The sequence below is a fragment of the Chelmon rostratus genome, chromosome 1, assembly GCF_017976325.1.
Source record: "Chelmon rostratus isolate fCheRos1 chromosome 1, fCheRos1.pri, whole genome shotgun sequence".
In the NCBI taxonomy this organism is placed as follows: domain Eukaryota; kingdom Metazoa; phylum Chordata; class Actinopteri; order Chaetodontiformes; family Chaetodontidae; genus Chelmon; species Chelmon rostratus.
Window position 1 is genome coordinate 15,997,752 of NC_055658.1, and position 17,101 is coordinate 16,014,852.

A 17,101-nucleotide genomic window follows, 5' to 3' on the forward strand; every position below is an offset into this window, starting at 1 on the left:
TCAGTGACGATGTAACAGTTGCTTCTTATGAAACAAAACCAAGCTTTTGCCATCACTCTCTCTGAATGGGAGATTTTTAAGTTTTTAAGTAATAACAATTTATTTGCTTTAAAAAACAATGATAATGTTTTTCTCTCTGAGACAACAAACACAAGGTGGCTGCATAAAATAGAGCTGATTAAAAAACTACTGTTCTTAACATTCAAGAGAGAGATTCAACAAGAGATCATTTTAATGTATGTATATAGTGAAAGTAAATAGTAATGTGCAACTTGATCTGGAGATCTGTGAACCATAAACATTAGTACGTACTCGATATCTCTTGCCAGGTGCCTTTAAATGCCTTTTTACCATTTCAGCATGTTGCTCCTGCCATTCATTCTTGGCTTTAATGGACACTGAAATGGAATAAAGGGGAGGACTGGCTAGATTTAGTCAGGAGTCTGATTTAATGTGAACATCCTTTCTGATCTCAGAAAGTATGTCAAATTATCAATTTCATCATCATCATTGTCATCATCAAATTATTGCCAGGTAGAGTCACTTCTGCTGCCATCCCCAGTACACTTAAAGTTGATGGAGCACCATATTTGTGATGTACAAAGCATAAAAAAATGTACTAACCTAGACTTTGAAAAATGTACATTTTAAAAGTAGTTTTCTACATGAGTCTACAGCGTTGCAGGTGCTGTGTGCACATTTATAATATAACGTATGTAAAAAGTTAAAATAACAATAAAAGTTACAAATATACATTGTGATAATACTTATTAGAAACAAACTTAAAACACAACCCTCAAAACATAAAAAACAGAACACTGTAGAATGGTGCTACAGTAATACATAATCATAATAATCATAAACATAATCATAGTGATCATATCTTTCAGCAGCCGGACACATAGTGAGTATTCGTGTGCACAACGTCCCCCTTGTTGAGTAAATCAATGGTTTTAACCCAGACTGCTCACATAAACAATGAGCAAAAAAGAAAATAAACAATTCTTCACTGTACAGTCATAAATAATCAGAAATGATCCCGACGTCGTCTGTACGTCTTGCGTCATCGGGTGTGGGCGTGGCTCGCGGTGTGAGCCGCTCGGGTCGTCTGCTGACAACAACATGCGTCGTGGGCGGACCGAGGGGGGAGTCGCCAGCGAAGTGACGGCGGAGACGGTTACCCAGCTGTGAGGAAAGAGTCAACTCAGTAACTACAGTTGTCTGAACACGACTTTTAAGCTTTTCTGACAGTCAGAGAGACAATAATATCGTCCAGCGACGTCACGCTGTAGCTGAGTGAGGGTGTCCGGTTTCTCAGTCTGAGGGATTGCGATGCCCTCTGACTTTATCTCCCTTTTCAGCGGGGACCTCGACCTGAATTCTCCCAGATCCTTGTACTCGAAAGGTAATAACAGCCCCTGGATTTTTGTTCTCTTTGCCGCGCATGTTGAAGTTATTGTTCTTTGTGGATGTGTGTGTGTGTGTGTGAAAGTTACCCGCCTACCTGCGTTGGGTCGCTCATGTGGTCGCGTTCAGCCCCCTCAGTGTCATGTATGGACGAGCTGCCTCATGTCACATGCCTGCTGATAATCGTGTGGAGTTAAGCTGTGAATGTCTGTGCGGACGCTCCTCTGGTGTCCTTCAGCCTTCACTCTTGCTTTTTGTTTCCTGGAACAAGGTGAAGTAGTTTCTTATTGTTGTTTTTCAAACTGAAGCCCTCAGCAGCCACGCGCACACCGGTCAGACCAGTTCACTTTCTATTTTCTGTGGGTTGTTTGAAGAGGCCATCAGTGGCCCCCCCTGAGGCAACACACATGCGCCACACTGGCCCCTGAGAGTGGCGCTAGCGAGCACGCATATATAGACTGTGTCAAATCAGTGTGAGAGCCTCAGGGCCCTCAGGTAGAACACCTGAACTGAACTCACGAGAGCAGGTGTAAGTCTGATGTGTACTGTAGCATGCTCATTCGCAGAAAAGGTTCATAGTGTGAAACAGTGTGTCCTCCCACACACGTATATGGACATATGCTCATTTGCATCATCCCAACAGTAGGAAAAGCAGCAAAACGTGACTGTGTGGAAAGTTTAAGTTCTGAACATGATATAGATATTAGAGACTAAAACATACTCAGGTAATGGTATAACTGCTGATATGATAAACTAAAGATAAACAAACCTTTTTAAAATGATGCATACATATGTTTACTAAAGGGCAAAATAGTGTGTGTGTGCAGAGGAGGTTAAATTACGGTTGAGAAATTAATTAAACCACGGTTTCTTTCCACAGTACTGTGTAAACATATCTTTAGCATTAACATATTGCGGTTTCTTGTTATTCATTAACCAATATACAGCATGCACCAATACTGATACATCTGCAGCAAGCTAATGGCGGCTTTACAGTGAGGTGAGGACTTGTGATGTGTTGTTTGTAACCACTGTACCCAGCTGTTGTGATTCAGGAAGTAGCTCCAGGCCGTCGAGCACTCGCACTACAAGACCCCTCAATCAGTTTCATGTGTAGTTCTCATGCTAATCTTTGTACTGGATGTACAGAGATGAAATTGTTAACTGACGTCACTTATCTCAGTGGAAGTCAGCGGCATATTTTATAGAACGTCGGAGTGTTCTTTGGATTGGCCTCTAGTACTACTGAATTACTACCACTACAAAAGGCTGCAGTAACGAAGTGGGAGTGGACACACAAGTACCCAGATAAACAGTTTGTTCACTCAAATTACACACATACACACACACAAAACAACAACAACAAAAAAAAAACCCACATCAAACAAACAAAAAACACATTTTTGGGGACAGTTCACAGTTAATATGCTTTCAACAGCAACGTGACACTGTACACTGTGGTTTACAAACAAACACGCTGGACGTTTTAATAATCTACTAGTCACCTGGATTTTTGCATTTTTTCCCTTCTAATATTCATCCCACAATATTAAAAACAATTCTTAAAATTGTATCACTGATTAAAATACGGAAGAATTATCGAGGCTCACTAGAGATCAGTTGGTAAAGTCAAACAACTTCATCATTTTATCAACTGATCAGAGAAAAAAAAGAGAGAGATAACAGTATTTATTTTTCCGTTTTTGACTCACTATGCTGTTCATTGATTCGTTCAGTTTTACTTTTGACTCATCAGAAATCTCTTATATGTAGGCTTTCATCATCAGCTGAAATTCCAGTGACATCTAGACCTAACTTGCTCTTTAGCCCAGCTTGTTTGCTTACTAATCACACTATTGTGTGTTTGTGTCAGCATAGGTAACTTGGCTGTGTGTGAGAGGTGAAGTTAGCTTTGCATCTCGCCGACAAGGCCGACTCTCCCCCTGGTTGTCTGGAGGATTACCCTTTTTGGTTGAAAAGAAAAAATCCCATTCATCATTTAATTCCTCAAATCTTCAGTATTGACAATTCATACCTCACACCTTGCAATTATTCTCTATTATGGACATAATGTAGAGGGGATTGTAGCAGCTTTGTTGAATTCTATGATTTCTGCCTTTTTATTGGGTTGTTTTGTCAGTTGTTTTTCATCAAGCTACTTGGACTAAACCACTATGAGGAATACATATTTTTAGCTTGCGAGCAGTCCAGGGAACACCGAGGAAAAACGGCACAGTGTAACAATGGCACTCAGGATAGGAATGCAGTTACACTAAATGAATGCAGGTTAATGGATGTCATAAAATGTCTTCCCAACAGTTTCACATCAAAGGTGAAGAATTATGGCTTTCCCATAAATTCTGTCGAACCCAGTTAACAATTGTAAGACCGCAGATCTCGGCATACTTTTGTTTTTTTTTTTTTCATATTGACACCCACCAAAGCCTAGTCGATCATTAACTCTCTGGCCGCTCTGTGTGTAAACCTGGGCTTAAATAGCACTCTATTAATATTGACTCTCCTGTGTTAAGCAAACTTGGCGGCATGCGCTTAAAAACACTTGATTGCCTTGAAATCTTGTTGATATCTGATGATGAAAGAAAAAATGCCTTAGAGGGAAAACATCTGAAAAATAAATAAGAAGAAGTATATTTAAGAGTTCATAAATGTGCCACTTAGGTTCGTGTCTTTTCTACCGTACACATCAATATGTGAACGCTTGACATAATTTGCTCATGACTCAGCCGTCTTGTGGAGTTGACATTATTGTAAACATCACAAGGAAGACATGTTTGGTCTTTTGTAGTCATCCAAAACATGCTCTATGCGTCTCCATCTGTTTAACCTCAACCCCAACCTGTTCTGCATACTTCAGGCAGTTTAGCTGGTGTAGTTTTGCTCGGTTATTTGCCAGGTGTCACAACAAAAAAGCCACATGACCATACTTGACGTTGTATTGGTTTTTCTTTATTTGTGTGTTTCCTCTTTTGAAATCATATTCTGAAGAGGCACTATTTTCCCAAGCTGTAACGTTGAAGTTTGCATAATGTACCCTCAGCCAGCCAACTAGGGTTGACACACCAATATGAGTCCCATAAAAAACAGTTAAATTGCTCAGATGCAATCTGTCTGAGAATAGATACTGGTAATACTACCCTGTTTCATATGGCGTCCTTAATAGGGGTGTGACGGCACATGGAAGTCACGGTTTTGCTTCATGGTGTGAGTTTGGTACAGCAGGGAGAAAAATGCACATAGCACATCCTGACATACCGTCCTTGTCTTAGCCACAGTTCTCTCCCTCCGTTGCTGTTGTAGCTGCCTGAGAACCCAAATGGTTCCCAAACAACTGATTTAAAGGATGCGGGCAGGTCTTCCAGCTCTGATTCATTTGCGTTTGCCATAGTGTGACTGACTCTCAGACAGCTTGTTGTGCCAACTCAGCACATGTTCATGCTCCTCTAACACATCATGATGTAATATTGATTTAACGCTTTTTTTTGTTAAAGCCAGCAGAAAGTTGTTGATGAGCAAGGGACAGCATTAAATACTGAATATGAATGTGTCCTGTATTCAGTGTTAGGGTTAAGTGTTGATAGATTCGTTCATCTCACATCTCCTTACCTTCTTCTAAATCTCTTTGATTAATCATTAACACTAACCAAACCTCAGTAAAAAGACTAATCAGGCCCAGGTCAAAATATCACCTCCTCTGGTATTTACTGCACACTTGTGACTTTGTTTTGGCCGCAGCAAATCAATGTATGAGTGGTTTAACCTGAATCTTAACTTTATGTCATACCTAGATTAGATCCTCAGCCTCTCATTTGTTATTCTACTGAAAAAAATATTTGTAAAATATCAGAAAATTATTAGGAAAATATCTGAAAATTTCAGTAATTTATTCCCCCAAAATTTTAAAATATCCCCCCTGAAATATAAAAAATTATGAGTAAAAATTAAATCCAAAAATATACTGTGTGGATTTGACAATTAGACACTTTTTTTAAAGTATTTTACTACATTGCCAAAATTGCTGTTACTTGGCATCCTTGCTTACTGTAATGATACTTGCCCTGCTATTTTAGTGACATTAGTTCTTCATTATTTGTCAATAGTTGCAGATTTTATATGCTTTGCCACAAGAGACATAACAACATTTGGACCATAAAATCTGTATATTTTCTCTGACAGTTTTTCATGTACTGTATATTGCACTTTAATAGATTTTATGCTCTGCAGTGAAGTTTTCAGCAAACCCAAAAACCCTGCAAAATATTACATGCTACCTCGTTTTTCCACTCTTCTGTGAAGCGTAGCAGACCTTTGTCTCCTTGACCTATTTTAGGTTAGCAGGTCAGTTGTGTTCATGAAATGGAAGCAGATCTTTTGCCTGCCCTGAAGCAGCCTCATACACCTTTCAGGTTTGAAGCGATACCGGCACCAACACCTGAAACCAGCACCTGTTGCTGTCGTTGTTGTCACTCCTGCAGTGCTTGCATACTGTAATATTTCCCCATAAATAGTACGCAATTCACATGCTTTTGGTTTCATGCTAAAGGTTTCAGGCATAAATCTCACATACTGTTTTGCTGGTAAGAAAGTGTTGGCTATTGCTTGTAAAAATGCAAAGCCAAATCAACAAAGAGTGAAAAAAGCCCAGTTATCTCCAACAATTTATCCAACTAGCTAATTAATTACCTGAAGTTGTCGATACCTCACTGAAACTTTCCTTGTAGACGGACGGTTCAGCTTCTTTGTTGCTGGCTGCAGGTGTGCTAACGTTAGCTGCGGCTGCTGCAGGGAATTTTGTTATTTTGTGCTTGACCAGGTGATTCCTCAGGTCAGACATGTTGCCCTGCCGGCTTTGCATTTTGCATTACAAGTATTATTGCAAGTGCGAGATTTTTGAAAAGTATAACCACACTTGTGTCCACCTTTGACTCGCACAGGCCTGCGACTTGAACAAGCTGCAGGGGTCACGCAGTCTCACTCGCTCTCTTTCTTTCTATACTCTAAATTACTCTCTCACCCAGATGCACCCACAGGTACTGAAATTTGGCACAGATTGATTCAGCGTGAATTGATGCACAGTAGTGCTGATTCAGACTGTACTGAGTTCGCTACCCAACCCTAGTACAAAGTGGAACAAGATGCTGTGTGTTTTGAAAAAACAGCATTTTGTGCTGTTTTTGTTTTATTTGTGAATGACAAGCTGGATTTCAGCTTCAAAGTGTTTCAGTGATATCCCTTGTAGTGTCTCCAGCATAAGAAGTGATTTATAGTCCAGCACAGGATTGCTGTTATTTAATCTGTAAATAATGTTGTTGTCATAGGCCAAAACGGAGAGGAAAAGATGCATTTTCATACTTAGCGGGTTTGGTGTTGCCACAGTCTCTTCCAAATCTAGCGGAGGAGAACGGGAGGCCACGATGCCCAATGCTTTTGCCTCCAATCATCTTGTGGATGATTTCTCACACTCCTCTGTGAAAAGCCCAAAGCACCTGTGAGATCTAACATCCACCCCTTGTGTTTCTCTCCCGAGCAAGATGATTCTGAACTAAGACATTAAATATTAAGTGTGGTGAATCTTGGCTGGCAGGAGTCTTTCCATTGGCAGATGAGAAGCAGCAGTTAAGATGTCAGGAGCTCATAACTAGGCTGTACACATTGCTGCCAGGGTATTTCCTGGCCCAGACGAAGGGAAAGGTGGCACGTAAAGTGTGACCTGTTGAACTGTCATTTATTAAAATTCTTTATTGGAAAGTAAAGATTTTTCTACACCACATTTTAAGCACATGTGTGAAGCCCTGTCTGCCTACCCGCCTACAGGAAGCACTGGCTGTAACATAAATAATCTTAATCTGTAGAAACCAAAAAAAAAAAAGACAGTTAAAAACAACAGTTAAATGGGTTCTGTTTACATTGTAGTCAAATAACAAAGTTTTTCACATACCACTTATTTTGCCACCCAAAGCATTACTTTATTCTTACAGCGTGGTGCTTTAAGTGAATACTGAAATACCAGAAACCAGAGCACCAAATTCAGGTAATCCAATATACCAGCCTTACAATAAACCCTCCCTTTGTGAAGCTTATCATATTCAGTTTTTGTTGAGACTGTGCCAGAGAGCTATTGATTCAACTCTTTGGTCTGTTTGAAAGCTGAATGTTGTAGTTGTGTATTGTTTGATTGAAATAATCCTAAAATATGCTTTAAACTGAAACTAGTTGACCTTTAAAACACTCTACCCTCGCTCACCGTCCCCCTCTATGTGCAGCAGCTGTTCTGTACTCTGTCTACTACAAATCTACTGCGCCTCGCTAGTAATGTGAATTATACTGTTAGTGGCCAGCAGTAACTAGCTCAGGTATCTTACTGTGTCGTTTTTCAGCGGCACCCTGAAGTGATTACGCTGTTGCAGTTACAGTGACGCATTTCATGGACGGATGTGTCAATAAAACATCAGACTTTGACACAGGAGACCACTGCTCATTTCCCATTCCCAGCCAGCAGTCAACGCTGTTGTTTTTTGTGTTTGTATTTGCATTCCCATAACCTGAACCACATGTTTATTATAGTAACCATGACGACAAAGGCCTCTCCAAACCTTAATGGGGCAGTCATTTTAACACAAACCATGATGTTTCCCTAAACCTAACCAAGTCTTTTTTGTGCCTGAACATAACCAAACCTGAACCGTAGTGTTGTCACATCATTAAACAGATTACTTTTTCAACAGTGATTAGTAACAGCTTTGGAAGATGTAGACAAATGATGCAGGTCTGACGATAGATCAGAGCAGTTCTGCAGCCGTGTTTTGATGTGCATTTTGAAGTATCGCATTAGTACATTTTGTAATGTGCATCGTGGGAGATGGGAACACATTTCCGAATAAGGTCTGAAGTAGCCAACATTTAACTCATGTGACTGGACAGTTGTTTCCACTCCAAGAGAAGAAGAAGAAGCTGTTTCCACTGTCGGAGTCTTCCCAGATGTTCTCAAAATGCACAAAAGACCTCTCTCCATGTTTCTCTCATGGATGGTCAAGGCCACTTGTGTTGTTTCTTCTTCTTCCTCTTGTTCTTCTTCTTCGAGGTTTATTTGGTGGTTGGCAAAGAAATGATTTTGTTCTTCTACTCTGTTTATTACAAACATAACAGTGACTTTAAAATGTTTTTAATTGGATGAAAATATTACTTTTGTGTCGTTCAGACAGACATGATTTTTATTGAATTTGGACGACTTGTTGCAATTTGTGTTGTCTTAACAGCAACCCAAAACCCAAAGATATTCAATTAACTAAACGCAAGGCAAAGAAAAGCAGACACTTTTCACATTTGAGAAGCTGGAACAATAAAATGTTTGGCATTTATGCTTGAAAAATGACTTTGACCTAATGGTCTTGCTTAATAGCAATTATCAAAATAGTTCCTCATTAATTTTTCTGTCAGTCAGACTAATTGATTAACCAACTAACAGTTGCAGCTCGAAAGGTGTGCATTTCTACACTGTTCAACCACAGCTACTGATTGGATCTAATTTTTCTCAGGTCCCTTTAGGTGTAGGTGTCTTTTTATCATTAGTAATTTTTCGCACTTTGGGAAAGTTTTCCACATGTCCATTTCAGAACAGGCCCAGAACGTTATGTTACTGGTAAAGATCCCACCCCGCTACGAACAGTGGAAAATGCCCTCAGGTGGATATTTTGAGACGCTGTTTTTTGTAGGTGATGAGACTGTCTTGACTGTGTTCCTGCTTTCATACTGTAAAACTTGACATTGCAAGGTCTCCTCATACAGAGAGGTATTCCATGACCTTTAGAAATGCTGTCGTGAAACAATCCATCCTTCAGCCTAACGTTTGTGGTATCTCAATTTCCTGTGTTTTCATTTATTTTTTCTGAGTCATCTGCTCCTTTCTTGGCAGACTGGCAGGCTTGGAATGAATAGACGGCCGTTTTCCTCCTGCTTCCTGTCATTGTTGGTATTCTTTCTAACCGTCCTTACTCAAGTGACAGTAGAGAGCTTGGATACTAAGAGAGATGACTGGTAGGGCTGAGGCCAGGAGAAAGGATGACAGATTTTTGTAGCAGAGGAATTCTCTCAGTTGAAAGTAGAAGTCGCACCAATGTCTGTTCTTTGTTAGCTTGCAAGGTGATAACCGTTATCAAAATGGTACTATATTGTTCAGAAAAAGGACGGTGGCATTGAAGGGGGCGCTAACTGCACCAATGTTCACTTGGATTGTCACATTTCTCTATACACCAAAGCATGTGTCATCAGAATCACTCGGAAGATGATAACGTTCCACAAAAATCCTGCACCTCCTGTATGATATGTATATTAATACTGAATCTAAAAAGTACAAAAAATGTGAAGAGGGTTTGAGGATGCTTCTGACTACAGGTAGATACTGGTCGCCAATATTTTGATTGACACTCATTGTTGGTGAAAAGTTAGAAGGACTCGACCATGAAAGACATTACCAAAACATTGGTAACATTTTCCCTTCTGCTAAATTCTGACATTGAAAACTGAAAAAAAGAAACAATTGAATCAATTTGGGTGTGCAGACCATTTTTGTTATTTTTAGTAATTGGCTGTGCGTGATGTTTTTTCTTCAACACAATTAACACTGAACCTCCTGTAGAGGTTTTGAAACTCGGAGTTTGTTAAACAAGAATGTTCTGTGTATAATAAGATTAAAGGCATTTAGTGCTTGAAACCATTAAGAAAAATAAAGCTAGATGAAGATTAATTATGAAGGCTGATTAAAAGTTGGTTAAAATCCCTATTTATATATATATATATATATATATATATATATATATATATATATATATATATATATATATATATATAAACAATGGTCACACTTGCTTCTTGTCCCCATACACTCTCTTGCCTCAGGACAAGTCCAGACAAGTCAAGGTGAACAGGATCTCTGCTGCTAATCTGTACATACAGCACATTTATGTAGGTTATTGTCTTCTTTTTTCCACTTTGGTTGCCAGTGTTGCTTCTACTTTCTTACCCTCATTGAAGTCAGTAACTTTTTACAACGTCTAAAAAATAGTAATCATAGTTAATTTTGATTGTTAATAAATTATTTTTGCGTGAGCCTTTGTATTCGTGTTAATGGCATTATATGGTGTAAGTATTATTTTGTCATGGTCGGTCTCTGTTGCCACTCCTTCATGTCTCAGAGAGGAAGTCTTTTGCTGAGTTAAGTAAGACGTCATCAGCAGAAATTACAGTGTTCTTCTCTCACCATCTCAGCAAGCCACAACCTGCTCAACAGAAGTCTGACTTTTTTTTCCCTTCATGCTTCTCCTTGATTTTATTTTCTCAGTGTGACATATACCCTGTTTCAGCATGTTGAACAGAGTATTGAGCATGTGATTTATTAAAGAATTACTGTGGGAACATTTTTACTTAGATGACATGCACAACTAAATTAATTAACACATCATTTGTATTTTGAGCAATAGAAAGTCCTTCCAATAGGAACTCTGTGATGTACTGTACATTTATACATGAGCAGACAACAGACTGCAACAGGAATTTCACCCGAATCTACCTGTGGTGACCCCAAAATGAGTTCCTTCTCATTTTCATTTCCAGTTAAACAGTCTAACAAAGGCCACAACCACTTTATTCATTTTTGTGGTAGAGGTATTTGCTGATCAATGACCACCTTTTTTCCCAGGCTGCTGTGGTTTTGCCTGACTAATCAGTAGACATTCCAAGTCCTTAATTAGACTTAACACCAAATCTTCTTAAGTAATTAATATCTGAAGAAGTAGGCTCAGTCTAGCTCTCGAAGGTGAGCTTGAGGGAGACAAATCAGGAAAATAGCAAGTCTTAAAGACATAGAAGTTAGGAAATGAGGACAGGCGGACTGTACAGTGTATGTGAAAGCTGTAAAGGAGCCGGTTTTGCCAGGCCTGAGCAGACCTGCAGGTCCTGCTGCTTTTTTGTTTAAGGCTGTGATTGTTTTGAAATTGCTTCTCACCAATACCAATCTTTTGGCTTTAGGTTTCTGGTCGTACATTTTCTGCCCTTACTATTCCATTGTGAATTTTCAGCGTGCGCTAAACATTGACCCACTGCCAGCTATTTTATCTGTTTATTCCCACTTTCTTATCAATAGAGTCAACAGCTTCCATCAGAAATCAGTCAGCAAGGTTTCCAGGTGTAGACCTCTGTGCCCCAAGCTATCTGTAATCATGGTCACTGTGGTTGTAGGTGCACTGTGCACATGAAGATGGACCGCAGTCTTTGATCCTTTATCTCGATCATCTGCTTTATGAGTTAATGTGTGAGCATCAACCCAGTTCCCTATTTATGTATGCCGAACACTGACGCAGCCATTGACTTTTTTTCCTTCAGTAATCATTAGCATCTTCAGGCTAATGTTATTTTCGATGTTACCTGGCAATGTTTTTACAGAAATGGAAAAAAATGTGCTCATTGGCTTTCTGGCAAAAAATTAGATGAGAAGATGATTTCACTCATAGCTTTGCACAAAGAGTGGAAACACGGGGAAGCAGCTAGCCTGACTCTATCAATGTGGCCACCAGCACCACTAAAGCTCCCATGAAGTGCTGCAGACATGACATGTTTTTTGTAGACCAACCTGCAATTTAGCAGCACCCTGGTTCCCTTTGAGAAAAAGCCAGTTGGATTTTTCAATTGGATGTTGGATTATTGCTGAAAATAAACTGTGGCAAACAAAAGTTTAAGAAACTGGCATGTTTTGTTCAGCAGGATCATCTTCACAAATGAACACCACTGTTATGATGTTTGAGGTCGAGTATTAACACAACAAGACCGTAAAGCCTGTGCCAGACTATTTGTGGGCGCGGTAGCTTTCTGGAGTCTCAGCTGGTTGCGTCGCACCTGGTTAGAGCTAAAGAATAGTCTGGCACATAACCCAGAAAATCGCAAATTGATGTTTTGGTTTATACACCTTTTAAAAACAACATATAACCCATTGATTAGTGACTTTGGAGGGGGTAATGGTTAGTATAGGCGGTTGCTTTATTTCACAGAGCCAGGCTAGTTCTTTCTCCTTGTTTCCAGTCTTTGTGCTAAGCTAAACTAACTGGCTACTGGTTGTAGCTTCATATCTACTGTAAAGACAGAAGAACACAACATTCAGTTTTGCTGTGCTTCCTTTCCAGGTTCAGATTAAATGCGGTTAGCATGGCTGCTTGGTGATGTCACACTGTGTAGTGTATGCGTGTGTTGTTGCCAAAGGCTCTTCCTGTTGCCTCAGCACGGTTTTCCTGTGAGTTGGACAGAAATTCCTGTGTTGGTACACCAAACATTTTGTCGAACAGTTCTGTTATACTGTCTGTTGTTTGTGTGTGTGTGTGGGTGGGTGTGTCTGTGTGTGTATCTGAGGTCACCTGAGGCCTGATTTCATTGGAAGTGTTGTGTAGGAGCTTCGTACGTTTCAGTACCTGTGTGTAAGCATGGCATTTTTTGGCGAGTGTGCATGTGTGTGTGTGAGCTTGCGTGTGTGTTATGTCCTCTGTAAATAGTTTGAATTCCATTGCTTTCTAACGTCACGCTTTCATGTTCAGCTTTGTGTCTTTTGCGTCGTGTCGAGTCCTCTGGTAAACACAGAGCCATAGGTCAATGTGTTGTGGAGCATCATTATTTGAGCCAGAATTTGACTAATTTTCCCAGTTTTATTCACTCCCAAATAAGGCACAGTAACACTGACTCCGTTGCACTGCTGAGGCTGTGAGCTGGGTCGTTCGGGCCTCACGGGAGCCTCAGTGGGCTGTTTTGTAAAGTCAGGATAGTGGTGGTTGTTTGTTGAAAGCAAGTCATGTAAACTGATGCCTAAAGGTCCTGATTACTTCAGGATTAGCTGGACTGAAAGGGCGACATGCCAAAAACTCTGAGCCTGGTGTGACACGAATCACTTAGCCTGGTCTAAAGCCTGGCTGACCTTCACTCTGTCAAATGACTGTGCAGAAAGAATCAAACCTGCCAGACCTTTTCAAAAAGCTGCCTGAACTCACAGATGAGCGGGATTGCTGGGAGTAATAGCCAAAATAGAAAATGTTTACATTATTTTGTCTTTACTAGTCTTTTTATTTGGCCTGTAGCCACACATTCTTCACTGCAGCTGCTGCAGTATGAACAGACATTTTTTTGTATAAAACATTCCACCAAACTTGAACTTCTCATTTGCTTTCAGTCTAAAATATGTTTTTCACATATAGCCATTATTTTCTTTGGTGTTTCTGTACCCTGATAGCTACATAACAAAGGTTCATATTTTTTATCTGTATACTTTTCTTTCCTTTTGTTCACAGTGAGCATTTTTGACTCTTTAGACAGTTCAAGGTGGTTAAGGCTAGAAAGATGTTCAAGTTAAACATACTATCCTGTGGATATCCTGTATAGTTTAAAGATGTAATGGACACTTGTGATCATTCTCACTTCCTGGTTTAAAATTCCCCTCCCCTCCATCTTCTGACCTGTTTTCGGGGTTGCTAGCTGTTGCTGTTGAATGTGCGGTACTGAAGCTACACCTCATATCGGCCAAGTACAGGAGCATCACGTAGGCACAATAACTCTGATTTCACACCTCCTCTCTGCTCTAGTGTGGTAAATCTCCTGTGTTTCTTCATCAGGCGAACATTTTTTCAAGCACAACGATGGTGTCATCCTTCCTGTATGCAATAACTGTTTAAATGCAATGATAATTCCTCCCGTTACAATGGCTGCTGTTGTTCAGCAGGCTGTAGTAACCACTGTAAGGCTTTTCTTTCAACATATTTGAGTCATCATGTCTGGTGTAATCACTGCATGCATTAGTGACAGACAGGCAGTCAAAATGAAAGTTGTGTGACCTGTATTCCACTCGTAGCTGATGTTATGTTAGGTGGTAATGTGTCTATTTACTTATGTAGAATTAGAACTGTAGCTTCATCTGTATAAAAACGCAACATGAAGGGCTCGAATTATTACTGAAATCAGGATTTTTCTGCCATCAGCCTTCATTATGTGTGGTGACCTACAGTAAAGTGATACGAAGGCCTCCGTGCTCACGTCAGATAACCTGATTTCGGCGTGAGTCATAACTTGTGACTATGATGGTGCCGAAATCTTACAACAGATGTTAATGACTTTAACAGCTGATGATCAGTAACTGCATGATAAGGGTTTCACAGCTCATGCCTAAACAATGCAACAGTAATGACTGATGACTGTGAATTCATAAATGAAATATCAGGAGCTCGTGCCGCAATATTAACAAATGATGAAAGGATGTTTGGGTTAATATATTATTGGTTTATGTACATTAAAGGTAACCTCTCTGGTTTATAAAGCATCCAATAGTGCCTTCATACCAATGTTCACTGGACGTTTTTACCTTATTGCGCACTCAGTTGCCAATTTATTAGAAACGTCAAGCTAAAACTGTCCTTTGTTCAGCTTTTTGTTTAAACTGTTTTAGAGAGGTGTTGAGTTGACTTTTTAGTTGTATTTGAGGCTGCAGTTTACGTTGAAGTGCATTGTGTTATACTGAGAGGTGCTTCTGATATTTAGTCTGCCTTTAATGATACTCTAAATGTAACCACATTATACTCAATATTGAAATTCGTTGATGGAATGGGATGGCATTTTGGGGATTGGTGGTTTCGGGAAAATATACACACACGAGAAAGAGGAGGAAAGTCATTAGTAATGTAGACATGATGATCAGCTCGAGAAGTCAGACAAGCTCAGGTTTCTGTCACTTAATGCAGCATTTAAGACCGGAAAATTTGCATCATACTGTGGCTGAATTTAAAATTCCATATCTATCAATATCTACCACAAATAGTGACATAAAAACATTGAGATTAAAAAAAACATAATAATATATCAGATGACATTTCTTAACATTTTAACATGTTTTGTTATACATAAAATATGACATAAACCAAAATTAATGATAAGGGTCTCTTAAATTTGTCTTGCCTCCTTCTTGCTCTGCAAAAATAATAGCTGAAGCTCTGTGCTGCCAGCTGCATTAAGGCATTATGGACGAACTGTTATATTATAATTAACAGTCAGTACAAAACAAGTAATTTATCAGCTACATCTTGCAAAAAAACTAATTTTGTGACTCATATTAGTAATGCTGTGATATACCACACACTAATCTTTGCATTAGATTCAGAGGAGTCATGCATTAGGCATGCACTAAATAAACATGAACAGCGTACTCATAAGTAGAAACAACATAACATGCAGTGACATTTTTCAGAAATTATTTTTCATTTTTCCCACAAAGTTGTTATGTTGTTCATATAATATCCTGCACTGTTAACGCCCACGTCTTCATTTGAGTCTGGATAATGCTGCTGTATTTTACCATTTTCTCCACATTATCTCGCAAGAGGCGCAAAAGCTCAAAAGACTTGTCCCCTGATCTCTGTTGCTATGGAGTCCCTGGCAGCCTTCATGTAGGCTTGGCTGTAAACATTTCAGGGTTGTTGTACATGGTTTGCTGCAGGTGCCAGCCCCTTCACTGTTTTTTTCTTCTTCTTCTTCGCAGCTTGGAATAATGCCCAAATGTACTGTCAAGGTGAGCTTCACCTTATCTTTCCCATTAGTTTTTGTTCAGTAGTATTCTACCAAGTTAGTAATATTTGCCCTGTGGACCTCTATAACCTGGATTTTTCAACATAAGTAGGCTATTCTGTTGCTTCATTTCTGCCTGACAGGATTCCACATGACAATACCACTAACCTGTTGAGCAAGTTGAAGTACAGAAAAGGGTCTGGGAGCACAGTAAACAAGACAGAGAGAGGGAGAGCGGTAGGTGGAGTGGAGGAGGGGGACAGAAGGGGAGTTAAATCAGTCACTCAGCCAAAAAAACCAGTGCCACGCCCCAGGTGCCAGGGCTAGTAAGAGCAAGCAGCAGGAATGTGAGGGAAATGAATGGGAGTGTAAGTCCTGCCATTCACATGGTGAGTGCTTTCTTTTTTCACCTTTAGGCTGCACTACTTGCCATATAAACATATCACAAGGTATGGTAAGGGTATAAAGGGCAAATATATGTGACTGTTGGCTCCAGAAATATTTAACTTTATGCAGGAAGTCTGATGTGAAACTTTTTTTAAAGTGATTTTAAGTGTATTTGGTTTGTTAGTTATCCTGCTGACACTGAACGTGAGTGGAAACTAGATTTTTGAGGTAGTTAATGAGGGTAGCCACAGTCCAGTTTAGATGATATTTATCAAAACGTATTAATAGCATGAGTAGACCCTGATCAAAACTAACCGCATGAGCGTGCTGTCTGTCATTTTTGGTCAGGCTTTTAATCTGTTATTATGATGATCACAGCCGGACAGAAAATGAAAGGTTTTCCTCAGTGGTCTGCACAACACGACTGCAGTCCTAAGTTAAAATCAAAACATCACGTGGTGCGTGAGTCAGTTTATTTCCCAGCTAACGAGGCTGACCTTTTTAATTTTCGTCGATCTTCTCCTGTATGAAAGGAACAGTGTTTTGTCACGTGTGAATAAAGAATTGCACTCTGTATGCTTACGAGGAAACAAATATGCAGCAAAATAAGCGCTTTTTTCAGTCTTTAAAAACGTCAAGGGAGTGTGGAAACACTTTGAACAGGCCAGCCAGTGATTCGAGACCGCTGCTCTGAGAGAAGAGTACATAT

General features: G+C 39.7%; 1 protein-coding gene across 3 annotated transcripts in view; it reads left to right on the plus strand.

Moving 5' to 3' along the window:
• Nucleotides 1–1,116: 1,116 nt before the first annotated feature.
• nfat5b (nuclear factor of activated T cells 5b) overlaps nt 1,117–17,101 on the plus strand; it is a 36,582-nt gene continuing 20,597 nt past the window's right edge. For 2 of the 3 annotated variants that reach the window (XM_041947656.1, XM_041947739.1), the window contains exon 1: nt 1,117–1,405. In XM_041947656.1, the coding sequence (XP_041803590.1) occupies nt 1,333–1,405 (73 nt within the window). In that variant the 5' untranslated portion in view covers nt 1,117–1,332. Of the gene's footprint in view, nt 1,406–16,301; nt 16,395–17,101 lie in introns of those variants that run through there. The other variant, XM_041947816.1, reaches the window with a different exon arrangement.